At 60.3% G+C, this 23,835-nt stretch overlaps 2 protein-coding genes across 2 annotated transcripts; one reads left to right on the forward strand and one right to left on the reverse strand.

The window, feature by feature from the left end:
- Positions 1-1,649: 1,649 nt before the first annotated feature.
- On the reverse strand, positions 1,650-20,523 carry B4GALNT4 (beta-1,4-N-acetyl-galactosaminyltransferase 4). The gene is made up of 20 exons (XM_050336032.1): positions 20,336-20,523; positions 13,573-13,682; positions 12,020-12,130; positions 11,843-11,938; positions 11,487-11,577; positions 11,030-11,130; positions 10,673-10,740; positions 10,216-10,294; positions 8,753-8,819; positions 7,205-7,348; positions 6,908-7,017; positions 6,558-6,658; positions 6,189-6,271; positions 4,402-5,614; positions 3,958-4,265; positions 3,718-3,871; positions 3,322-3,394; positions 3,076-3,229; positions 2,582-2,708; positions 1,650-2,500 (listed from the first exon to the last, which is right to left on the reverse strand). Exons 1-20 carry the CDS (start codon positions 20,484-20,486, stop codon positions 2,386-2,388), a joined length of 3,456 nt encoding a protein of 1,151 aa, XP_050191989.1. The 5' UTR covers positions 20,487-20,523; the 3' UTR covers positions 1,650-2,385.
- Positions 20,524-22,351: 1,828 nt separating this feature from the next.
- On the forward strand, positions 22,352-23,525 carry LOC126651104 (interferon-induced transmembrane protein 1-like). The gene is made up of 2 exons (XM_050336653.1): positions 22,352-22,753; positions 23,104-23,525. The coding sequence occupies exons 1-2, from the start codon at positions 22,556-22,558 to the stop codon at positions 23,272-23,274; spliced, it is 369 nt and encodes a 122-aa protein (XP_050192610.1). The 5' UTR covers positions 22,352-22,555; the 3' UTR covers positions 23,275-23,525.
- The last annotated feature ends 310 nt before the right edge of the window (positions 23,526-23,835 follow it).

Genomic DNA, 23,835 nt, shown 5'->3' on the forward strand with positions numbered 1-23,835 from the left:
GGATGCAGGGGGCTCCCCCAGGTTCGCAGGGAGCGTGTTTGTGTGCGTGGGATGGAGCAGGAGCCCTTTGAAGCCAGATAAGCTGAGAGGGAGCATTTGAAACGGGCCAAACCAGTTTGGGGGCCATCACTTACTCCAGCACCATGGAGCAGGTCCCCCCCACCATACCCTATACTCACCGGGGGCTGCCGAGAGGGGACCCCCTGGCAATGCCTGGTGGCTGCCAGGACCCTCCACACGGCCACTGCTGTCATGTGTAGCCTGTTCTCAGCCAGGGGCTGTTGGGAGGCTCCTGTGCTCCCTCCACGACCCCTTGGTGGGGTGGCAGCCCCTCGACAAGGCCACTCCAGGCTGGCATTTGCCGCCGCACCCCGGACAAGCCCCGACACTTTCACAGTGTCCCTGCAGGGCAGGGAGAGCCAGGGCTGATCCTCCAGGAGCAGGGACCTGCCTGCACCCCATTGTCACCTGGCGCTTCAACACCTGGTCTGGGAGAGGCTCCCTGTGGCTCCTGCAATCCCCACGATCCCTTTGTCATCCTGTAGCCACAGCTCAGCCACCACCTGAGAAACGAACCCTCCAGCACTGTGTCGCTGGCCCTGCCCCAAGCGGACACCATCAGCCGGCCCCAAACTGTCCCCAGCATCAGTGGCGATAGCACTGGTGCCACCAGTCCCTCCCAGCACCAGTGGCAGCTCTGGGTTCAGCTGGGCCTAATGCCTGCTCCAATGCTGGTGGCTTTTGGAGCTCTCCCGGCTGGGAAGCTGCTGGAAAAGCTGTGCCTAAGGCCAGGCAGGTTTTGGGATGCAACTGGTGGCCTGGGGGCCAAGGGGCCACCCGCTCTTGCCCAGCCACAGACCAGCTGCCGGCACAGCAGGCACAGCCCTCACCCACAACAAAGCACTTCCAAAGTGCTGGAAAAAACAGGGAGCAGGGCAAGGAGAGGGGAGAAACAATCACTGCCTGCCAGGACAGTCCCCTCCTGGCAGATCCTGGGGCCCCAAGGACCAAATTTGGGATAAAAAGCCCACACTCTGCAGCTGTTTGCTGATGGCACGTGGGTGGCAGAGCCCCCCCCATGTCCATCCTCACCCCAAACTCTGGGGATGCTCTAAGCGAGCCTAGGGGATGTGGGGGAATAACACTCGGGGGAAACTCCAAGGCTGTTTCAGCTCTCCCAGGGGAGCAGCCCAGGGGATTTGAGGGGACAGGGTGACTTGGCTGCCAAGCAGGAGCCCATGGTAGGTGGGACAGGACAGAACCCCCGAGGTGCCACCACAGCTGGTCGTGGCCACGGGGGAAGCACCAGCACAGAGCTGGGGCACCGGTGGGCATGGACAAGTGTGCCAGGGCATGCAGGAGCACACGGAGCCACTTGTGGCTCCCCCGGCTGCCCTGCCCAGGGCAGCCCCTCATGGAGCCTGTGGGGTGCCGGAGGCTGCCTGGGTGGAGCCCAGGTGTGGGGTGGAGGCTCAGCAAGCCCAGGCACGCAGCCAGGCATCAAACAGGGTGCTACCTCCTCCTTCTCCGCCTCCCAGCACGGAACACTGCTGCCTGCTCTCACCACAGGGAGGGGGATCCTAGGGACCAAGGGACAGATGCCAACCGGCAACCCTGCCCAGGTGTGGGGGTGATGGAGCAGAGGGAAATCCCAGCCAAGACATTGATTTTATTTTTTTAAGAATAAAAAAAACCAAACCCAAACAGACAAAACTTCCTGAAAACAGCTTCCTACCTTATAATTTCACAGAAATTAGCTTGGAAAAGTCATCTGCCCGTACCTGCTGCAGGCTCTGCCCTATCCCCCCCGCCAGCCCAGCCTCCCCTGGGGCTCTGCCCCCCACCCACATCATGTCCCCAAGTGCAGGGCACAGCCAGACCCTCCTTCCCTCCATGGGGGTTCTACAGGTCCTAGAAGGGGAGCAGAAGTGTTGGGGCAGCCCAAGTGGGTTCAGAGCCACCCCTTACTCCTGTGGGTACCGCAAGCCCCCCCAAAGCTCAGCTTCCCAGCCTGACATGGGGACAAGGTACTTAGTATTTTGGGAGGGACAACAACAGGAAAGGGGCTGCAAAGTGAGCTCCAGGGGATCCTGGGTGCCCCTATTCCACTTTCATCATCCCCAGCCTGGCACAGCCTCCCAGGACCCAGCACAGCCCTTGTGACCTGGCCCAGCCCCCTGGGGCACAAAGGAGTTAATAAATTCATTGTTGACTAAGAAATTAGACCCTTAAGAAAACAAACACCACCCGCCTTGGCCCTCCCCGCTCCCCCTTTCCCAGGATAACTGCAGTGGGTGCTGGGGTGCCCTCCGTGCTGGCACCAGGCTGTGGCAGTCGTGGACAGGGGGTTGTCGGGGTTTTTTGGTTACGGGCCAGGCTCAGGCACTATTCCTTGGAGGGCTTCTTGCTGCGGGCATTCCACATGCCGCGCTTGGAGTGGTAGTAGTGGTAAAAGTTCCTGAGGCGCAAGCGCTCCACTTCCAGCCCACTCTGGAGCACCCTGTGGATGGAGGGATGGGACTCAGGGATGGCTGACCCTGCTCCCTGGGGGGTTTAGGGGTTACAGGACCCCTGTGCTCACCTGTCCAGGAGCTCCCAGTCCTCCCCGCCCCAGCGGTCCCGGAACTCCTCCGTGTTCATCCCTCCCACACGGTCAAAGTCCGACTTGTAGATGCCGAAGAGGCCAAAACCATTCACTTCCCAGTAGCCTGGAGGTGGGGAGAGCAATGAGGTGAGAGATGGAGGGGACCCCCAAATGCCCAAACCATCCCCTCTGCGCTCTCCCCACCACCTGGGAGCCATGGGGATTCCCCATCCCAAGCCCTCTTCCCACTGTGAGTCCATCCCCTTCACTGCCACCTCCCACAGGAGGGTGACAGCCCAGTTTTGAGGGGCATCACACCCCATATGCCTCGAGCACCCTTGGGCTGGAATCCCACCTTGCCCAAGCAAAGCAATCCCGTTCTCCCCCACATCCGAGCCCAGCTGTATCCAAGCCCTGCACCACAGCACCCTTGGGCAGGCAGGGGGTGTTTTCTGGCTGGAAAGGGGTCCTGGGTGAGGCTCCCCACACACCGTTGGGCTCCCGGGGGGAGCTGCCACAGCTCAGCCTCATGACGATGGGTGCGTAGGCCAGCTTCCCTTCCACGCAGTGCTTCCGGATGCTGTCCAGGATGTTGGGTGGGAAGTGGATGTGCAGGTCACAGAGGAACACGATGCTGTGCTCATCCTGCAGGAGGAGCAGACATAAGGTGGGGGGATCAGGGCAGAACAGCCCCAGGAGAGAAGCCATGGTCAGAGCTGGTCCCTGTCTCCACTCACCTCCACCATGTCCACACCGGCCTGGAGTCCAGCTGAGCGCTCAAAATTCCCAGTGCGCCGCAGGTACTGGAACCTGGACAGAGAAGACAGGGCAGGTAGTGCAGGGGACAGACAGGGACACAGCCAGGAGGGGAACAGGGACTGCCAGCGTAGGGAGGGGGCCTTCTCAGTAAGGGCCAGGTACTACAGCTCACACCAAGGGTCCCCCCTGCAGAGTCACAGGCTTCAGAATCCCCAGCTCTGTGTGGAAAATTAGTCTGAAACCCCAAAAATGAGGAGGAGAGAGCGAACTGTGTGGGCAGGGAAGGAGCAGCAGGGTGTGTGAGCACCTGTTTCACCTCAGGGAGTCCTGCAGACCCCCCGAGGCTGCAGGCTGGGACCCATGCAGGGGGTTACCGGGGCAGCTGGGCGTCCTGCAGGGCCTTCTCCACATCCATGTCCTCGCTGTCGAAGTCCACCAGGATGACATTGAAGTTGGCGTCCCTCGTAGCCCCATAGAGGTCGGCCATGTCTGAGATGAACTGCTGGACCCACCGGGCTTGGTTCTTCACTGCCAGAGACACCGCCCTCAGGCTCATGGCGGGGCTCCCAGAGCAACACCCTTCCCCGGGCAAACCCCATCCTGCTGTCACCTACCCGGCACCACGAAGTGCACCATGACGTCCTGCCTCCAGCTGAGCCGCAGGGGCTGGCACAGGATGGGTTTTCCGTAGAGGATGCTCCAGGCACTGGGCTGGGGCTCGGTGGCCCCCAGGGCCAGCCCATCGGGGTTGGCCTCAGCGCTGTCGTCCTGCTTGCCCTGGTGCAGGAGGACGTAGACGTACTCGGAGAGCCGCACCGTGCGCTGGCCCCGCTCTGCCAGCTCCAGCTCCAGCAGGTACCGGTTGCCCCGGGCTGTATCCCGGCGCTTCTCCACATTGATGATCCTCAGGAGGGTATAGATGCTACAGGGAAAGGAGAAACCTTGAAATCCCCCTCCACCGTGAGCTCCGCTTCCTGTGATGCAGGACCCAACGCCCAGCCTGGCAGGGCGCAGGCTCAGCCCCCCAAACTCCTGCTGGCATCCCGCTCCCTGCCTACCCTCCGTTCTTCTCATTGAGCCTCTCCATGTACTGAGCCACCACGTCCACCACCTCGCTCTCGCTCAGCTGCAGGTTGCCCGACACATTGCAGCGCAGGTCGTTCCAGTCGGAGCGCAGCAGCTCAAAGTCCACGGAGCTGACGCTGAACGTCCGCTGCCAGTTGATGGAGTCCTCCAGCCAGCCCTGCTGCAGCTCCCCTGCCTCATAGGAGTAGTCTGACATCTCCTCCTCCTCCTCCTGGCCCTTTCCCTCCTCCTGCTGTGACACTGTTGTTTCTGACACCTTCAGAAAGGATGTCACCCGTGTCCCCTCGGAGCGTGTGGCCTCAGAGGAGTTGTAATCAGCAGTGGCTGCTGTCCTGCCCGGGGCAGTGGTTGTGTCTTCATGGGTCTCCCTGCTGAAGAGCCCCTCAGTCCCCAGGGCGAGGAGGCCGGGCAGTGCCAGCTGCTTGGGCGGCCGATCCCACCTCCTGCTACCTTTCCGCCTGGCAGGGTCCCTCTCCTTGGAAATGTTGCTCAGGAGCCAGGGGCTCCGGTGGCCAGGGACGGCTCGGAACTTGCCAAGAGGGATAGGATGCTTCTGAGGGGTCCTGGAGCGGAGGTGGACTCTCTTCAGAGGCTTTGGGTGCAGGAAGATGCCGGGGAAGGCTGGCTCCTGGACCGGGGCTCTGCGCTTCCCAGGCTGCAGCCGGGTCACGTACACCTTCTCCTGGGTTTTCCGAGGCTTCTTGTCCTCGCTGGGAGCCACCGGCCGGCTGGGACCCGGCGTTTTGGCCTTGCCACCAAAGATAGGCACGGAGAGGTGGGGCTGCAGGCTCAGGGCCCCGCCGTGCTCTGGAGATGCCGGCAGCCCCAGCTCATCCTCCTCACCCTTGCCGGGCTCCTGGGGCAGCCAACGGAGCGCCCGTCCCAGGCCCTGCTGCAGCGTGGCATCCTCCTGCCCATGGGGATCCTGGAGGGACACCAGTGGGCTGGATGTGCTCCATGTCCCCAGCTGCCCAGGGGTGCCCACTTCGGCCCGTGCCCAGCCCTGCCTCCGTCGGAAGCTGTAATAGTCCAGGTCATCTCCGTAATCCCTGGTGACTGGCAGGGGATCCTTCCCTTTGGCTCTGGGTGCCAGCCCAAAGCTCTGCTCCTTGGCCTCAGGAGGGTGGTCTGTGGGCTCAGGGCTGTCCACTCCTTCCTCCTCCTCATCATCATCCTCGAGGAAATCTGGGGAGCAAAGGCAGAGATAAACACCCTGTGGCCAAGACAAGGAGGCAGAGCTTGTTCCCAGCAGGAGAGGAACCTATGAGTGGGCTGAGGTGAGGGAGCAGAGCTGGGGGATGCCCACTGGGGCTACCAGGGGATGCCTGTTACCCTCCCCAAACCTCAGTCGCATCTTGGCACCAATCCTAATTCATCCGGAGCAAACCCGACCTGCCAGGGCTTTGCCAAGCTGCAAACTAACCAAGGCAGGCTCTGAACAGCCTCTGACTTCTCCATGAGCACCCCCAGGCTCCACAGACACCCCCAGACCCCACACTGGGTCCAGTCCCCTCCTGCCTACTGCCCAGGCCAACCTAGGAGATGTGGGTGCACGGCTTCAGGGAGCAGGGAGAGCAAATCCCAATCAAGTGTCCCCCGCTTCCCACACCCCACAGTGCTCTGTGGCCACGCCAGGCAGGATGCTGGAGCCCCCAGCACCGCTGGATCATCCCGAGGAGCTGCAGCTCTGAGCGGATGGGCTGCTGGGAGCTCAGCCCCGTGCCCAGCAATCCCACTGCCGAGGCGGGGGGTGACTCACTGTCGGGGCCGAGGAAGAGAAATGCTCGGTGCCGCGGATCCTCCTCTTCCTCATCCATCTTCATGTACTTATAGAACCCAAACCTGGGGATGGAGAGGGAAGGTGAGGGCCTGGCGGGGAGGCAGGAGTGCGCAGGGACATGCAAGGAGGAGCACGCTGGCTGCCAAGGGAGCTGGGGTTCCCAAATCCGGGAGCACTGCCAGCGCTCAAGCTGCTACGTGCCTGGGAGATGGGGACGGAGCCAGCCTGGGGCAGCCCTTCCATGAGGGACAGGGCCTGGGGACACACAGCTGAGGACACATCATCTCAGTGCTGCTGACATCAGCATCCTCTGTGTACCACCCCGAAATTCCGGTCCAGAGCACCTACTTTTCCAGGTAGAGGGGGGACTCCCGGTAGAAGCACTTGTTTTCTGTCTCCATGTGAGTGAGGCGCGTGTAGTCGTTGGGGTACACGAATGAGAGGTAGACCTGGGGAGGCAACCGTGCTGTCACCCCAAGCCAGGGACCCAAGGCCACCCCCATGGCTCCCCAACGCCTCAAACACCCCGCAGGGCTTTAACTCCAATCCTCTCAGGCCAAGCTGGGGAAGTTCAGCCCGACCCTCCAGTGAGGAACACTTTCCCCTGGATATTAAGTGGACAGAAACAGCCCTGCCCTGGGCTCTGCCGTGCCCCCGTGGGAGTGTGACCCCCGTCCCCACCACAGGGAGGCACTTACAAACTGCAGGCCCTGGTAGCGGGCGATGGGGAAATCCTTCACCACGTAGGTGGGGCTGTAGGCACAGGGCACCAGCACGTTCTCCACACGGGAGGCTTCAATGGCAGGGGCTGCAGAGAAGTGGGTGCAGCTTGTTCCCAAGCCATGCCTAGACCACTCCAACAAGCCCCCCACAGACCCCTCCACCCAAGAGGTGGGCAGAGCGATGATCCAAGTGCTCAAGGCACCCCGGTCCTGCCTTTGTCCTCCCTCAAGCCCCACCCAGGGATCAGCAAGGATCCGTTCCCAGGTGCTTACTGAGGAAGAAGGTGTCCCTGGGGTCAGACTTGAGCATGTCAGCCCCGTGCTCATCCTGCTGGGCCTCCCAGAGGTGGCTCCCGCTGTGGCTGGCCAAGGTCTGTGGGATGTGCTCCACGTGGTTCATCTTCAGGGACGACTCATCTGCGGGAGAGAGCAGGGGCTGAGCTCCACGGGCACACCAGGAGCATCCTCCATGGTGGCCCTTCCCAGTCTCTCCAGTGCTCCCACCAAGAGGGCTGGGAGCACTGTGGATGCCTCCTGCTCCCAGAGAAGCCGATGTTGCCCTCCCAGCCATCTCACAGACCCTGTGACTAAATTAGCCTAATGATTATTGCATCAGCTAATGAGGACAAGGGCACAGCCTGATCCCAGCCAGGCCACCCTGCTCCAATCACAGCAGCCCCAAAAACAAGGGAACACTCCAAGCTTTAACCCCCAAGGACACAGGGATTAAACCACGGATGTCCTTCCCTGCGGAGGTGCAGGTTACTGCAACATGAGTTGCTCTGCCTCCTCTCCAGGGATGAGGGTGCCATGTCACCCTTGGCCACCAACCAGCTCCCAGGGGAGCTCACCCTGCTCAGGTCACTTTGCCAGCTCCTGCACAGTTGCTCCCTTCCCAGGAAGCTCTACCCGCTGCAGAGCCAGAGGGAAGCAGGAGCCCCTTTCCTGAGCCCAAGTCTCCTGCCTGGGGCAGGGAAAGGCTTCTCAAATGTGTCCCTACAGCTAGCTGAGGTTGGGCTGGAGCCCCTGAAAAGTATGAAGGAAGGAACAAAGGAAGGAAAGGAAGGAACTCTGTCTGCTGTTGGCAGCCCCCACACCACAGGGATGGGCTCCCCACGAGTGACATGGCTTCGGCCCAGGGTGCTTCTGGATCCAAACGAACCAGGAAGCAGGAAAGAGAAGCGGAAAAAGCCAGCACTGACAGACAGTGGTCAGACAGGGGGATTTATCTGCACATCATCCATCTCACAGGCACTTGCATCAGCACCACCAGCAACCCTCATCCCTCTTTTCCCCATGGATCCTTCCTGCCCCCTCCTCCTTATTGACACCTTCCAGAGCAGGAATGATGACCAGTCGGAGCGCCGGGGCAGGACCCATCCATCAAGCCCTTTGCCGCTGCCAGGGCGAGGGTAGGAAGCAGAAGATCTATAGATTTAATTAAACCTTGCACCATCCATCCCCGATTACACGACAGCTCCTCGTAACTCAGGGCCAGGCCCGGGGTCTTGGCGGTTGGGATGAAGCTGGAGCACTGGCAGGGCTGTGCTTCCATGGTGTCTTGCCTCCACATCACATTTTTAGGAGTCTCAGCTTGCTTCCAGCATCAACCCTACCCACCACAGCCCCTGCATCCCTCCTTACGCTTAGCAAAAGCTCAGGGTGGGGGAGGTGGTTCAGAAGCTGAGATCTCCCTCCAGGATCCAATTTCCCAGGCTCTGCTTTCCTTCCCAGGCTCTGGTGCCATCTCTCCCAGTTTCCAGCACATCCAGCCCCTGGAAAGCTTGCTGGCTGTGGCTGCAGGAGGCACCTGGCCCTTACCTGTGTACAGAGAGATGTAGGAGGAGTCGATCACCTCAAACTTCAAGCTGGGGAGGAAAACTCGCCACTGGGAAAAATAAAAAGGAGATGAGGAATGAGCAGGAGGGTAGCGGGGGGTCAGGATGCAGCTGCCTGTCCCTAGCATGGCAGGATGGTTCCTCCCTGTCCACAGCTCTCAGACACTTCCCTGCAGAGGAGAAACAAGGGAGAGGACTGATCCTGCCCCATTTCCTGCCCTTACCCAACGGGGTTTGGGATTAGCAGGAATCCCTGTGTGGGGGAAGGCTCCTGGGGGTGGGATACAGGCTCATGTTGCTTCCCTCTGGGATTGCTACATGGCCACCCCGTGGCCCTGCAGCCGAAAGACAACTCTCCTCGCTCCAGTGCTTCATAAAGGCTCAATTGAAGAGGGTCTTCAGAGCTGCCTGCCCCGATTTAACTCCAGCACTTTAAAAGCCACTCTGGAGCCTTTGTCAGGACAAGCCCTTCAATACCCCCGGGGAGAGGCACATTAGGGTCCTGCTTTTGTTGTGGATGTTGTTTGTTGCCTCTTTCTGCACAGCTGAGAGATTTTTGTGCAGGGCTGAAAGGCTTCGCTCCCTGCCTCCAGCAAAAACATCCCATCTCGAAAACGAAAAATCTATTTGTTTTCCCCATTATTTGTTTTCTCCCTGAAGAAATGCAGATCTTATCGGGATGGGGGAGATGGGGAGGAGGAAGGGAGGCAACCAGCGAGGAAGGGGTGTTGTCGGCCTCCCTGATGCTCTGCTGGCACCAGTTTGAATCCAGTGATTAATGAGTTCTTGGGAGAAAAGAAACCTTTGCTAACGAGCCAACATCTTCCCCTCCCACCAGCCCCAGTCCGACACATGCTCCAGGCTCTGCCAGGGCTGTGCTGCCAAGGCAGGCAAGCTCAGATTTGAAACTCACGATATTCCTAAGGGGAAAAGGAAAACAGGGACGTGGTCTGTCATCTCAGCCACCTCTCCCACCGCTGACCCTGGGAGGCAGCCAGCAAGGGGGGACCTGCCTGCTCTGGGATCTCCTTGCCCACGGGAATGGGCTCAGCCCACGGGGACCTCTTCCCTCTGCCAACCCTCCGCCAGAGGCCCAGGAGGAGGGAGAAGGGATGGGAATGGTCACACAACACTGGGAGTCCCATCACTGCCGGAGCCTGGAGCGAAGGGGCTGCTCCGTTGGCATCCGTGATGGGAGCACAGGGGAGAGACAGCAGGGTCCTCAGCTCCCACAAGCAGGAAAGGAGAACAGCAGCCCGTGGGTTCCAGCAGAGGCTGGAATAGCCAAGGAAACAGTCAGCAACACTGCCTCTGGCAGCCACAGGAGGGGGAAATCGTGGTTTTGCGCCAGCATAAAGCACTTTAACGCACATCAGGAAAAGCCCTGGCACTGGGTCCGGACAGGATCAGTCCTGGGATGAGCCCAGCATGGGGCAATTTACTCACCCCAACTTCCACGTGGTCTGAGCCCCGGTCGTCCTGCTTGTGGAGCAGCTCAAAGTAGTAGCGCCGGGAGGACATGAGGCTGCGTGGGAGGGGACACAGAGGTCACGTCCCCTCAGGGAGCCCTGCCAGAGGGGACATCCTGGGACACCCTCCCTGTCCTGCCCACAGGTGAGTAAACCTTCCTGGAGTGTTGGGGTGGGTTCCCTGCTCCCCCATCCCACTGCTTAGGAGCTTTGGGAGGTCAGGGAGGAACATCAGGTGGTCTCCACCTTGTCACCTGTGGCCCCCGGCACCTTCAAACCATGGATCTGGGGTCCAGCCCAGCCCCCACGTGCCTTTTGGGAAGGGATCATGGCCAGGGGCTCCTCCCAGGGATGAGGAAGTGCTCAGAGCCAGCAATTCCATCTACCCAATTCCATCCCCATGGGATGGGCAGCGGGAGCAAGGACACACTCACCGCAGGGGCTTGGAGACTTGGGAGCTGAATTTGGTGAACTCTCCCGGTGCCGTCCACTCAGTGCCAAGCTGGGAAGGAAGGAGGAGCGTGAGAGCACCAGGACACCACACTAAAGCCCACCAGCTTCCCATTGTAGGAGTTTACACCAAGAAAATCCAGGAGCAAATGTTAAATGTCTTATTCTGGGACTTAGGCTGGTCTTTGGCAGCTCCAACCAGGGTAGGACCAAGGGGCAGATGGTCCTTTGGAAGCCAAACCAAGCCTGGCCAGGGGCAGGGAAGGGGCCAGGCTGAAACAGCCCGGCATTCCCTTTCCCCTGGAGCAGGGAAAGGCAGAGGTGACACTGGCAGCACATACCTTGCCCACAAATGCAGCCAGGCGGGAATTGGATGGGCTGTCGTCAGAGCTGAGCCAGAACTCCGAGTTGTCATCCGATGCCACAGAAAACTGGAAATCCCCTGCGGAGAGCCAGGGAGAGGGTCGTTCCAGAGGGACATAGGGATTCTGCTGGCATGGGCTCAGTCCCAGTGCCTCGTGGTGAGATGGGGAAACTGGGATGGATGGATGGACAGAAGGGACAGAGCCACTCCAGATCCCACATGATGGCTCTGTCCTGGATGGGATCAGGGCTTCACCTCCTTTCAACACAACCAGGGAAAAGGGTCTTTTGTTCCCAAAAAATCCTTCTGCCTGGGAGCCAGAGATTGAGGACTGTCTCCAAAAGCCTTTCTGTCCTTGTATGGCTCAAGGAGGAGGAAGGAGGCAGTTTTCCCACATCACTGCATGGGAGGAAAGGCTGAGCTCCACCACTCACCATCCTTGAAGGGGTGGATGTATCCAAAAATCCTCAGCCCGTAGTTCTTCCACTTGGGTGACACCGCCAGCTTCTTCACCGTGGTGCGGGTCTGCAGAGCAGACAGGCAGGGAGCCACGGACACTCCATGCCTTGCTCCCACCCCACCCAGCCCACCTCCTCTGTGTCAGCCCGGGGTCCCTCCCGCCTCCTGCCAGAGGTCCCATCACCACCCTCCATCCCTGCTCTGCTTGGGATCACCAAACCCTGCAAGCAAAGCTGGAGACCCAGCAGCACCCAGTGGAGACCCAGTAGCACCCAGGGAGGGACGGGTGGGCCCCCCCTCTTGACCCACCATGGCCTGGACTGGGACTCACGTGGGGAAAGAGTGGGAAATGGAGGTTCTTCCTCAGGTGTCTCACGGCCCCACCGCACCAGTCCTCGAAGACGTGTAAGTTTGCCTTCCCCTTGTACTGTGGGAAAAGAGAGGAAGGTGAGCAGGGGGGTCCTTCCCCTTCCCCCAGCACCCCCTTGGCTGCTCCCTGCCCACCTACCTGCTCGTTCCAGGGCAAAGCTTGCTTGGTCAGGTTCAGTTTGGGGTGGGTGGTGGCTCGGTTGGAATGCTGGCCTCTGGAAAACCAGCCATCCACATCCTGCCCATCGTTCTGCCAAGGAAGCAGAGGGAGATGAGAGATGGGGGATCAGGGCCAGCCTGGCCATGCTTGCAGGATGTTTCCCTACATCTGTGGTGACGCCCTGGCACGGGCTGCCCAGAGAATTTGTCATCTAAATATCTCACTTGGAATGTTGGACATAGCCAAACCAAGGTGAAAGATTTCACAGCTCACAGCAAAGGAAAGCAGGAGGAGGCACAAAAATATTGGCAAGGTGTCCCAGGTAGCAGTTTCAAAATGCTCCAGCTCAGCTTGTTTCCCTTCCTCTGCTGAAACTTCTCCAAAACAGCAAGTTTTCTGCTCATCCAAAATGTTTGGCTGGTCTGAGGGGCTACAGGAAACAGCATTTTGGACTCGATCTCCAAAAGAGCAGAGGTGACCTCTGTGTCCTGAGCAGTGGAAGCAGGATGTCTCTCCACTCCCTCTCTTCCTTTAAAGGGGATTAGGTTAATCCCATTGCTTGTGTCTTGTAATTTAGAGGGATTAAATGAGCATTCACCTACCCCCAGCTTGCTGAGAGGGTGACGGGTGGCAAGGAAGAGCCAGGCACTTCTGAAGCCCCTCCAGAGCATCCCCTTCCTACTCAGCCCCCTCAGAGCATCTTCCTCTTCTGCAGCCAGGGAAATAATTAGCCAAGTGCCCAAACAAACATATTAATGTCTCAGAGGAGGGAGTGGAGCCCTTGGAAGACGTTAGGAGGGATGTATTTGTGCCACACTCACTGGAAGGTTTCGCTCTCCTCCCAGGAAAAGCCGAGGCGCAATTCCTGCTGTGCCCTCCGTCCTCACCCAGCATCAGCCTGCACCTCCTCCGGGCACCTCGGACTCCCCCTTTGTCCACCTGTCCCCCATTTCTGAGGAGCAGCAGGTCAGCAGCGTTGGGATGGGGTAGGGGACACCCCATGGCTTTCCCCTCCCACCATCCCACCTGGCTGCCCTGCTCTGAGGCCTTTAGGTGACAACTGGTTGGGCAGGGGCTTGGTGACACGTTGAGGGATGGACAGCAGCGTGTCTTCGTGGCTACAATTCCAAGTGCCTCCTCAGCTTGAGGCAAGGAGAGATCCCCTCTCCAGCCTCTGCCTGGAAGCTCCACGTGGGGTATACTGGGCCCAGCCCGGGGCTCCCCAGTCCAGGATAGAGGTTGGTAGGATGCAGTAGAGGACACAGGAGAAGGTGCTTTTGCCCAGCAAAGCAGGAGCCTAGTGACAGGGCAAAGGCACGTGGAGCAGGGTGTGGGATAGTTGGTGGGATATCCCACTCACTTCCAGGGGTATACTGGGAGGTTTTATCCACCGTGAGGGCTGATGGGCAGAACCAGAGGTTGTACCCTCCCAGTCCTTGGATCCCCTCAGCTGGGCAAGCCTTGGAGCACTCTGCTCTGGGACCAGTGACCTCCACATTCCCATTCCCACCCTGTGCTCCATGCCCTGTTACCATCGGATCCTCCTCGTGGCTCTCACTGGAATCCTCAGCTTTCCTGTGCCGCACCGGGGCTGCCGCCGGCCTCCTGCCAGGATCCGTCACCTCCCCAGGCCTCTCACCCTCTGGGTGGGAGTAGAGGAGAGGTCAGAGCACAGCCCTCCATCCCAGCTTGGCTCCTCTTTCCAGGACATCCCTCTCCCTGGCACCAGGAAGGGCAGGCGCTGGCATCGCCCGCTGCTCCCAAGGGACAGGGACACGGAAAGGGGAGGTGACACAGGGGGGCTCTGGCTGCGATTCCCCTCATTACATTTGCACTAAGCAGCTTTGCAACAGCTCAGCAGCAGCAGGTTTAATTACACTCCCCGCAGCTCCCGGTCCTGCACGTTAAGAGATGCCGGGATAAGCTCCCGAGGGTCTCACTCCCCATTCATCCTCAGGGATGCATCCCTGCTCCCTGCCCCTCCAGCCCCCAGCTCTCCCGGAGCATCCCACACCTCTGCCCAGAGCACACCAGCCCCAAACCCTCAGACATGATCCCCCCCCCAAACCACCTTCCCCCCCAACACCGCGTTAACATCGAGCCCTCGCTCCCAGCCCCGGGCACTGTGCTGATTATCCCCAACCTTTGACTGCCATCCGCAGCTCCTGCCCCTTTTCCTTGGGCAGGGAATTTTAAACCACCACCCACCCCTCCCTCCAAAACAGTGGTGCAGACTTGGAAAAGACATTAGTTATTTTGGGTGGGAGGTAGGGGGCACATCCTCTTTGTCACTCCAAAACCCAGTGGGACAGAGGGAGCTGGCAGTTCAACCAGCGCTGCCGGCGCACGGCTCAGCCCCACAACCCACAGGAGAGGGAAGCTCCAGGCAACGCTGGGAGAGGTGGGTCTCCCAGAGCCACCACCACAAACACCTGTGAGCCCCCCCAAAAACCAGCCAGCCCCACATAGCAATGAGGGGGAGCCCCAGATGCACCGAGCAGTGACCCCCGGCCACCGGCATCGCAGAAAAGGGATCACCGACCCCCTCCCATGACGTCCCCATCCTTCCACATCCTCCTTCCCCCCCATCAGCAAGTCATGGGGCCTCCCACCTCTCAAACTGGAACGGCCTCAGCAGCTGCCACCACCGAGAAGGGGCTCGGAATGCCCAGAGCCCCCCACCACACGCCTCCCACACCATTAGTATTCCAGTGGCTGCACAGCCGGCGTCTCCTTGGAGATGGCAGCAGAAATCCCATCCCCACGGCAGGGACAGGAAATTAAGCTCTAAAGCCCCTTCTTCTACTCTCGGCCATTCTTCAGCCGCTGGCAGCCCCGACCGGTTCCTGGCAGCTCCCCCGGCTGCTCCCTCCCCTCACCCAGCTCCATCCCTGCATCCTTCCTCCCTCCATGAGCAGCAGGACTGGAGCCAGCCCTCATCTCCTCCACTCCCAGACTCCCCATCACTCCTAGGATGCCCCTGCCGGCACAGGCAGTGGAATTAAAGCCAATCCCTCCCTGTGCCGAGGCTGCAGACGCTGCTGCTCCACAAGACATCATTCCCCCTGTGCTGCTCTGTGGATTAATCACGGCCACGAGGAGGAGCTCAGTGCTCCCAAGGGACCTGCCCGGGAGCTCACTCCCCCCATCCCTTCCAAGGGGCTCCCACATCCCGGGAGGAGCAAAAGCACCGGCAAAGGCCCTGGAAAGGCTTCCATGCCAACCTTTATTCCCTGGCAATTTAAGCACCAAAGAGGAAAACGAAGGGCAGCCTGAGCCAAACACCCAACTGCTAGTCAGGCTGTGGGGAACTGGGAACCAGTGCCATTGGGATAAGGAGTGGGGAAGGGCAGCACCTTGTGCCAGCGAGCACCACTGCTCCCAAAAACCCGACTCCCTTTGGTCTGAACCACATCCCTGCAGGAGGAGTGGGACAGGGGGAGGAGAAAAGGAGGAAGAAGGCAAGGAACTGGGAGGGTTCCAGTTCCTCCCAGCATCCTCACAGCCCACGAGCCGTACCCAGCATCCCACAGGAATGCACAGCGAGCACTGCTGCATCCATTCCCTTGGCCAGGTTCCCTCAAGGACCAGAGAGGACAGATGAGGGATGGAGGAAGATCTGAGGACGAGAGCAGGGACCCACTGGCTGCAGGACGGAGATGCTCAGGGAGAGAATGGAAGCACTAAAAGCTGTTCCCTGGAGCGACGCTGATGCTTCGGGAGCAGCGAGGAGGGGGCAGGAGGCACAAACCATGGCACGAACCATCTCTGAGTCACAGCAGCCTCCAGACAGGGAGCCAGGGCCAGGATCCTCATCCTTGGGATGAGGCCATGGGCGTGAGGGACCCACACAGGCAATGCCTCCCAGGGCAGCAGCATCTCCCCATTATCACAGCCCCATAACCCAGCTCCAAACTGCCTGTGCTGCGCTGGGAAGCACAGAGAGCCTTTCACATCCCGCCTCCCGCCTCCCACCTCCTCCTCCTGCCCAGCCCCAAACACAACCCCTTTCTTCCATCGGCTTTCCGAGCCGGGGTTTCTCCTGGCCCCTTTCCAAGCCCAGCAAAGCGGAGCGAGGTGACATTTAAACCAGACACAGCTGCAGCAGAGGTGGCAGAGTGGCAGTGCCTTTGGGGAACCCAGAGGTTTCATTCCCAATTTTCTCCAGCATGGACACAGCCTCGGAGCAGGAGCATCCCTCCACAGAGCCTCCTAACGAGATATTAAGTGATTATAATTAGCCAGCAAGGAATCAGTATCACAAACCCCCCTTCAGTGCCACAAAAACACGGTGCTGCCCATCGGGAAAAGATCCCGGAGCTGCCAGCGGCACTGCCCGCTCCATGACAGCCCTCTCAGCTGGAGAGATGGAAATTCCTGTGGAATTGCTCTGGCTGGCAAAAGAGCTGCCATGAGACCCCTCAGGCCAACAAAAACCCACTAGGAGAGGCAGCCACAACACTTTTCCACGCTTGACTCAAATCCCTCCTGGGCATCGAAAGCCCCCAGACCTCCCCCATTTCCTTCACTGCGCATCCAGTGCCCAACTCCCATGGGACCGGCCCATCCCAACAGGGATGATGCACACTCTCAGCCTTAAGCACAGATTTTCCTTCCTGGGATGCAACCTCTGGAGAAGGTCACTGTGAAATGCTGGGAATTTTACTGTGCGTTTCATCCCAACAACATTCCAGCCACCAAGCTCTGTGTTGCCTGTGGGGTCACCATCCCACTTCCAGCTTTCCAGCCAGCACCTGTAGGCATGTGCCAAACTTCTCCCATGGGCTCCATCCCAGAGGAGCAGGACAAGGAGCCCAGGGCAGCCCAGCAAGGAAGACAAGGAATGCAGGACTTCCTAGAGGGAGAAATGTTCCCAGTGACACCCAGACTGGACTGTTTCTCCTGCTCCAAACTTCCTTTTCAGCAGCAGGGATGGGACAACTTTCCCTGACACTGGGACCCTGTGCCAAGGCAGGTCCAGCCAGGGAAAGCAGCCTTTCCCAACAGGGATAGGAGAGTGGGGCAATGCCAGGAGAAAGGAAAGCAGCTGCCTCACAAACCCTGCTGCCCTTCCTCTTCATTCATCCCATCGCTGCCTGGGGATCAGGAGTTTTGGGAGCCCTCTGGACCATGGCAGAGGGGTATCCCTGTTCCCACTTGCCCGGCCCTAGATCATGCCACGTCCAGCAGGCAGAGAGAGGCCTGGCTGAGTTTTCCTCCCCAGACAGCCTCATTTCATCCACGAACTGGCTCTGGCACCCTCAGCACCCTCAATCCCAAAATCCTCCCGAAACCCGGTTCCAGCATCACCACCCCCCCAACACTGAATCCCAGCCCCACATGCCCACTAAGAGCCACTTCAGGGTTTTTTATAATTTTTTCCCTTTTCTTCTGGTTTTTTTTTCCCTATCCCTTTTTCTCCCTTTTCCACCTGGTGCACCAGTGTTTCCACGCCATTGGCTCAGAGCGGTTTCCAGCCGGGAGAACACCGTAATGGCCTCATTATTTCCGATGAGGAATCTGTGTGTTCAATTAGGCAGAGAAGGGTAATTATCTACTTGGAGAAGATCAGGGAAGGGGGGGGTGTGTCTTAACAGGGACCAGCACAGCTCCCAGCTGAGCCCCTGGATGCTCCAGCTCCACATGTCACCGCCGGCTGAGCTGAGGGGACACGGAGAACCCCGGGATAATCCCCCCCCATGCCTTCCTTGTGCTCCCAACCCCACTTGGCTGGATCTTCTCCACTTTACACGCCCCAGAGCCACCTAAAAGCCTCGTGCCCCACACCTGCAGCCTCCAGCGTGTCCAGCTGCTCGCTGATGCTCAGTTTAATGAGTAATTAACCTTTTTCCTTAGTAATTAACCAGGCAGCACTCCCGGCACAGACAAGTCTTGGCTCACAGTGGCCAAATCCAAAAGTCATCTCCAAACTCCTTTTGGTGCACAAACCTTTGGGGTGATGCTCTCCCCCAAAACTCACCCCTAAACCCATGCACCAAGCTTTCTCTTTAGTACTGCTTTTTTTTCCCCTCAGTTATATTTGTTATTCTTCCCTTTTTTTTTTTTACTTCATGGGATATTTTTCTAACCAAACCACTCCCTGGCTCTCCCTCCCCAGTAGCAGCAGGATGAGAGTCCCTCTGTGCATGGCCAAACCCTTCCCCAGCCTCCGCTCGACCCCTTTCCACCACCTCATGTCCAAAGAGGCTCAGTGGGACCTGAACTCTGGCTTTGCCACACCTTCACACAGCTTTCAGGTGCCCACTGGAAAATCCCAGTGCAGGGAGCTGCATCTCCCTGGAGTCCTGTCCTGGACAGGTGGGTGCAGCCCTGGCAAGGCCCAGCTTTCCCTGGGGAACCACCCACCCCTCCACAGCCCAGCTAGGGAAGGTGCCTGTGTTCCCCATGGCACACGGCAGCCCAGACCCATCGCCAGGCCCGTGGCAAACACTGCTGGAGCACCTGGCATTTCCCAAACCACAATCCCCCTGTGCCATCCCCATCCTATGGGCACCTCCCCACCTCCTACAGGCCCTGCTCTCCCCCAAAGCCCAGCACCCTGTGAGCCAGAGCTGGGCATCCTCCTCGCTTCCACAGCAAACCCTGTGGCTTCCCCTGGGAGCATCCCGAGGGGCGGGCTGGCTGGGATGCAGGACACGTAGGAGGTGGGGAGAGCAAGGATAAGCACCTGCCAGGTTCAGCCCCTGCAAACACCCCGGCACTGCTGTGCACCCTCCCTGCGGGAAGAGCTTGGCTCGCCCTCCCACCGCTGCACACTGACATCCAGAGGGACCCCGATCCATGGTTTTCCCAGCTAGCCATCCACAGGGATGGCGATCTCACGCCATTTCCCCCACCTGCCCGAGGCTGCTGATCCCAAGAGAGGCCAGACGAGGCCCTTCCAAACACTGGAATAACGGCGGGGACATGGGATAACCGTAGAGATACGGAGTAGCAGCTTGGGGACTGCAGCCCCTCTGGATAACTGTGGGAACACAGAGCAGTGGCTCGGAGATAACAACTGGAACACAGGGCAGCCCCTAGGGACAAGCCCTCGGGCACAGCCGCAAGGATAACACTGGGAACACGGCGCTGGGATAACGGGATAACCCCTCGGGGACAGCCGCGGGGACACGGAGCACACTCTGTCCCTTCCCCACCAAGGAGGACCCCGCGGGGAGCCGAGACCCGGCAGCCCCCGGTGCCCCCCCTCCCTCGAAGGCGACGTTCAGCCGCCTCATTTCCTGCCTCGCTGACTCGCATTATCCCGATTTCCCGATTTTAACATAAAGGCCCAAAAATTTGCAGGATCATCCTCCTGCTCCGGTCGGAAACTTTGGGTTTTCCAGACGAGAGGCTTCCACAGCCCCCGGGGGCCGCTCCGACCCACTCGGGAAAGCCTTTTCCTCCCTCAATAGCCACTAAATCCTGTTTCCTTCCCATTTTTGGGGGGACAAAACGGGCTAGGTGAGGTCAGTCCCCCAGGAACACTACGGCGCCAGCTTCGCCCAGCAAATATTCCCTGCCGCTTTGTGCTTCCCGAGCAGCCCCCGGGAGTCTGCGAAGGGAAAACCGGGAGCAACCGGGCACGAAGTCGAACCGTGGGGCACCTGCCCCTCCGGCTCATCCCTGCAGAGCATCCCGGAATCCATCCCGGCGCTGGCCAAGGGCGGGAGGAGGGAGGAATTCTTTTCTTTTTTTCTACAATAGAGAAGCACCAGCTGAAAAAGTGTTGGGATGGGATGGGGAGGGTTGGAAAGGGATAGGAACATTGGGAAGGAAGGGATTACCCCTTCCAGCAGCGACGAGCGGCTATAAATGGCCTCTTTGTCATCGCAGCCAAGGCAGCGGGTAGAAAAATGAGGACAGAGCCGCTCGAGGGGGGACAATGTACCCCCCGGCCGGTTTGGGGGCTCTCTTGGGTCTCCCTTTCTCCCGCAGGTGCAATGCCAGGGCTCGGAGCCCACAGAGGGGTCCCGCTCACCCCAAACCCACTGGGTCGATGCGGGACATTAAGCCAGCGCTGGGAACGGGGCGTCCCAGTCTTGAGGGGGTGCTCTGGGACCCTGGCGTGGCGAGGGATTCCACCAGCCTTTGGGGAGAGCCCCCAAAACCCCAAGTGCTCCGTGAGCTCAGTGTGCTGGGGGACTCTCACCACCCCTTGGGGACTTGCAAGCCCAAAGTGCTCTGAGAGCCCAGTGTGGCGGGGGGCACCCACCGCCCCATGGGGACCACCGAGTTCCCCCCGAGGCCCCGCTCCGAGAGCCCCCCGGTGCGCGGGGACCCTCCCGTTACCTCTGCCGTAGGCGAAGGGGAGGCGCAGGGCGCGGCCCTGGCGCACCAGGCTGATGTGCAGGTAGGTGAACCAGGCGGCCGAGGTGAGCAGCGCCAGCAGCAGCAGCAGCTTCAGCTGCTTGCGGAGCTTCTTCACCGGGAGCCGCGGCATCCTGCCGCCCGCATCGCCCCCGCCGCCGCAGCCGCCGGGCTAACCCCGGCCCATGGGGCCCCCCGCCCGCCCAGCGCGCGCGCTCCGGGCGGGCCGCGAGAGCCGCGGGGCGGCTGCGGCTGCCGGGGCCGGGGGTCGGTGCGGGGCTCGGCGGCCCCGAGCGCGGCCGTGCATCGCCCCACCCGCGCCGCGCCCGCGGGGGGAATGAATGAGCGGGGCACCGCGCGGCCACGCCCCCGCTGCCCGAGCGACAGCGCCGCCGGCCAATCGCCGCGCCTCCCCGCGGGCCCGCCGCCAATGGGCGCCCCGCAGGGGCGGGGCCTGCGGAGGCGCCGCGCGTCTCCACGCCAACCGGCGGCAGCCCCCCGGGGCGCCGCGGGCCGGGCCATGAGGGGCGCGCGGGGGGGGGGGCGGACCGGGCACCCCGGGACCCTGTATCCCGGCCCCGTTCCCGGCTCTGCCCTCGGCCCTGCGCGGCGGCGAGGCGGAAGCGAACGGGATCTCCGTGCCGCGGGGCCGGAGGGGTCTGCGCGATTGATGACGCGGGGCTTCGGCGGGGCCGCCCCCGGAGCCCTCCCCCCCGCAGCGGGGATGGTGCGTTCCCTGGCGGCGGGGGCTGCAGTGCCCGGCCTCGTCCACAGGAGGGCGCGATTCCCGCTCACCAGTGCGGGGTCCGCCGCTGGATGCGGGATCCCACGGGATGGGGTGCGGGGATATCCCGGATCAGCCCCCGCGCTGGGTGCGGGAATCCTGTGGGGATGGGTTCAGGGATCACTGGGGTCCCCTCGATGGGTACGGGGATCCCGCGGGGAGCAGAATCCCCAGGATCCTCTACACTGCGTGCCCGCACCGTAGCGATCCCCCTCGCTGGGTGCAGGGATTTCATGGATGTTGGGATCCCCAGGACCACCCTCTCGGGCTGCAGAGACCCCGGGGGTCACAGCCCTGTTCCCCCCCAGCCGCCTGCGCTCGGTTGAGCTGAGACCGGCCACCACTCACTGCACCGATGTGCCGGCTGGTTCTTCCCTCCGCAGCGCAGCGGTGAAAACAATGGAATTTTCCCCCTCGTCTCCCATTCCACAGACTGAGGCAGCGGCTCCTCCTCCCTGTAATTAGTTATTACAGCGGAAAATATACTCACGGTTGGGAAAACTAGAGGGCAGCCCAGGGCTGCGCTTCTCAGAAACCAAATTCCTGCTTCCAGGACCGGGCTGTCCTTGTTTGGTTTAAGTACAAACATTCGCGGACTTGCCAGTAAAATGTTATTGCCTCCTTACAGGATGGCGTATCCTGCGGATTCAGGCGCATTAACACAGTTCAAACACTCTCGCACCATAAAGGATGTTGGTGCAACAGCTGGGGAGGGGGATTCCAGTGAGGGGAAACTCCAGGGGCCGTGGAGCTGCATCCCAAGAATCCAAACTGAGGCGGCGGGCGGCTGGGGGTGTCAGAGGGGGCCCGGTGCCGTGTGGAGGGGACCCTGTTTAGGGTCTGTTATTCACACACTCCAAAACGCTCAGAGTTGTCCCCAGGTGGCCATCTGGGAGAGGACAAGGACGGGGACAAAATAGAGACGAGGAAAGAGGAGGAGCAAAGAGGGTACAGAAAGAAGGGGAAAGATTGGGGTAAAGGTTGGACAGAAGGAAAGGGGGGCAAAAAACGGGACGGGAAACGAAGAGGACAGAAAGAACAGGGTAAGGGAGAAAGGGGGCAAGGAACAGGTAAAGATGGAGACAAGGAAAGAGGGGGGCAAATGAAGGGGCAAAGAAAGTAGAGGGGAAAGGAGTAAGGAAAGGGGCAAAGAAAGTAGAGGGGAAAGGAGTAAGGAAAGGGGCAAAGAAGGGAACAAGGAAAGAGGTATTGAACAGGGATAAAGAAGGGGACGAGAAAAACGCGTCCAGGATTCTTCCCACCCTTACTAGGACGTCCGGAAGGGCGGCCTTTTACCGCCAAATCTTCAGGCTCGAGGAAACGAAACAGCCTCCTGTGAGACCGCCCTCCCCCAGTGCCACCTCCTCCTCGACCACACGGTTTCCCCTGTGCCGCTGCCGGTGTGCACGTGCCCCCGGATGGAGCAGTCGCTGCTGCCCTACGAGATGCTGCCGGAGGGGATGAACATGGACGAGATGCCCCGGAGCACCTGCACGACGGTGCAGGTGGAGGAGGAGCAGCTGCCTCCCCGAGACCACCTGGTCTGGTCCTTCTGCACTGCCCTGTACGGCAACATCTTCTGCCTCGGGCTCCTGGCGTTCTTCTTCTCTGTCAAGGTGAGGGACTCGGGGGGAGGAGGCTGGGGGTAGGGGGCAGCCGTGGGGACCCCACAGAGCCCACTCCACTGAGCCCACAGAATGGCTGGCTCCAGGGAGAGCCATGGACCTCTCAAAGCTTCAGTTCAGGAGTGTCCAGTGGACCTCACAAGCTCCAGACCAGAGGGTTCCCCATGGAACCCACAGAGCCCCTCTCCATGGAGCCCTGGCCGACAATGTCCTGGAGTACCCCTGGTGTTTTGGGGGGATTCAGTCCAGGAGTGGCATCTCCAGCCCCTCTCACACCCCCCTACAGCCTTTAGCCCTCCGCCCCTTCAGCCCCACTGAGTCTCCCCTCTGCCTCCCCACAGTCCAGGGACCGCAAACTGCTGGGTGACCACAGCGGGGCCCTGAGCTACGGCTCCACGGCCAAGTGCCTGAACATCACGGCCCTGGTACTCAACATCATCGTCACCGTGATCGTCATCCTCGTCGTGGTCTTGGTGGTGAAAGCCTACTACTACCACCAATACCACACTTAGCAACTCCTTGCTCCACGGGCAGTGAGCTCCCCTCACCCCTCAGGGCCAGAGGGTGCCCACTGGGGTCCTGTGCCGCTTTCCTCTTTGCTCAAAACTGTTCTTGAGCCCTTGCTGACGCTGGAAGTGCCTGGGGATGGACACCCCTCCTGAGCACCCCCGAAAGGGTTGTGACCTCTTTGCTGCTTTGCTCTGCGTTTGAAGCCCCAGCTGACTCAAAACAATCCCCAGGAGAAGCACCTTGTTTGGAGAAAACCTGGTTCAAATAAAGATTTCTTTCACTTTTGCCCCAGCTCGATTTTATGTTGGCAGGAAAAGGCTTAAGGTCCCTGCCACCACAGCGTGGCTGGCTGAGAAACAACATTGGCCCTTAGAGGTGCCTGGGCGGTGGGGAGGGAAATTATCTCTCATCACAGAAACAATGCTCAAGGACACATCCAGCTCCATGAACCCGGATACTGCACCCAGAGGGTCACCCCGAGGGTGGGGGGAGAACCTCACCTGTGCCCCGTCCTCACTGGCCCTCAGGAAGGGCTGGGAGCAAGTAGAGCTGAGGACCAGCTG

This window comes from Myiozetetes cayanensis, unplaced genomic scaffold (assembly GCF_022539395.1).
Source record: "Myiozetetes cayanensis isolate MyiCay16 unplaced genomic scaffold, myiCay2020 scf6-25, whole genome shotgun sequence".
NCBI classification, from domain to species: Eukaryota; Metazoa; Chordata; class Aves; order Passeriformes; family Tyrannidae; genus Myiozetetes; species Myiozetetes cayanensis.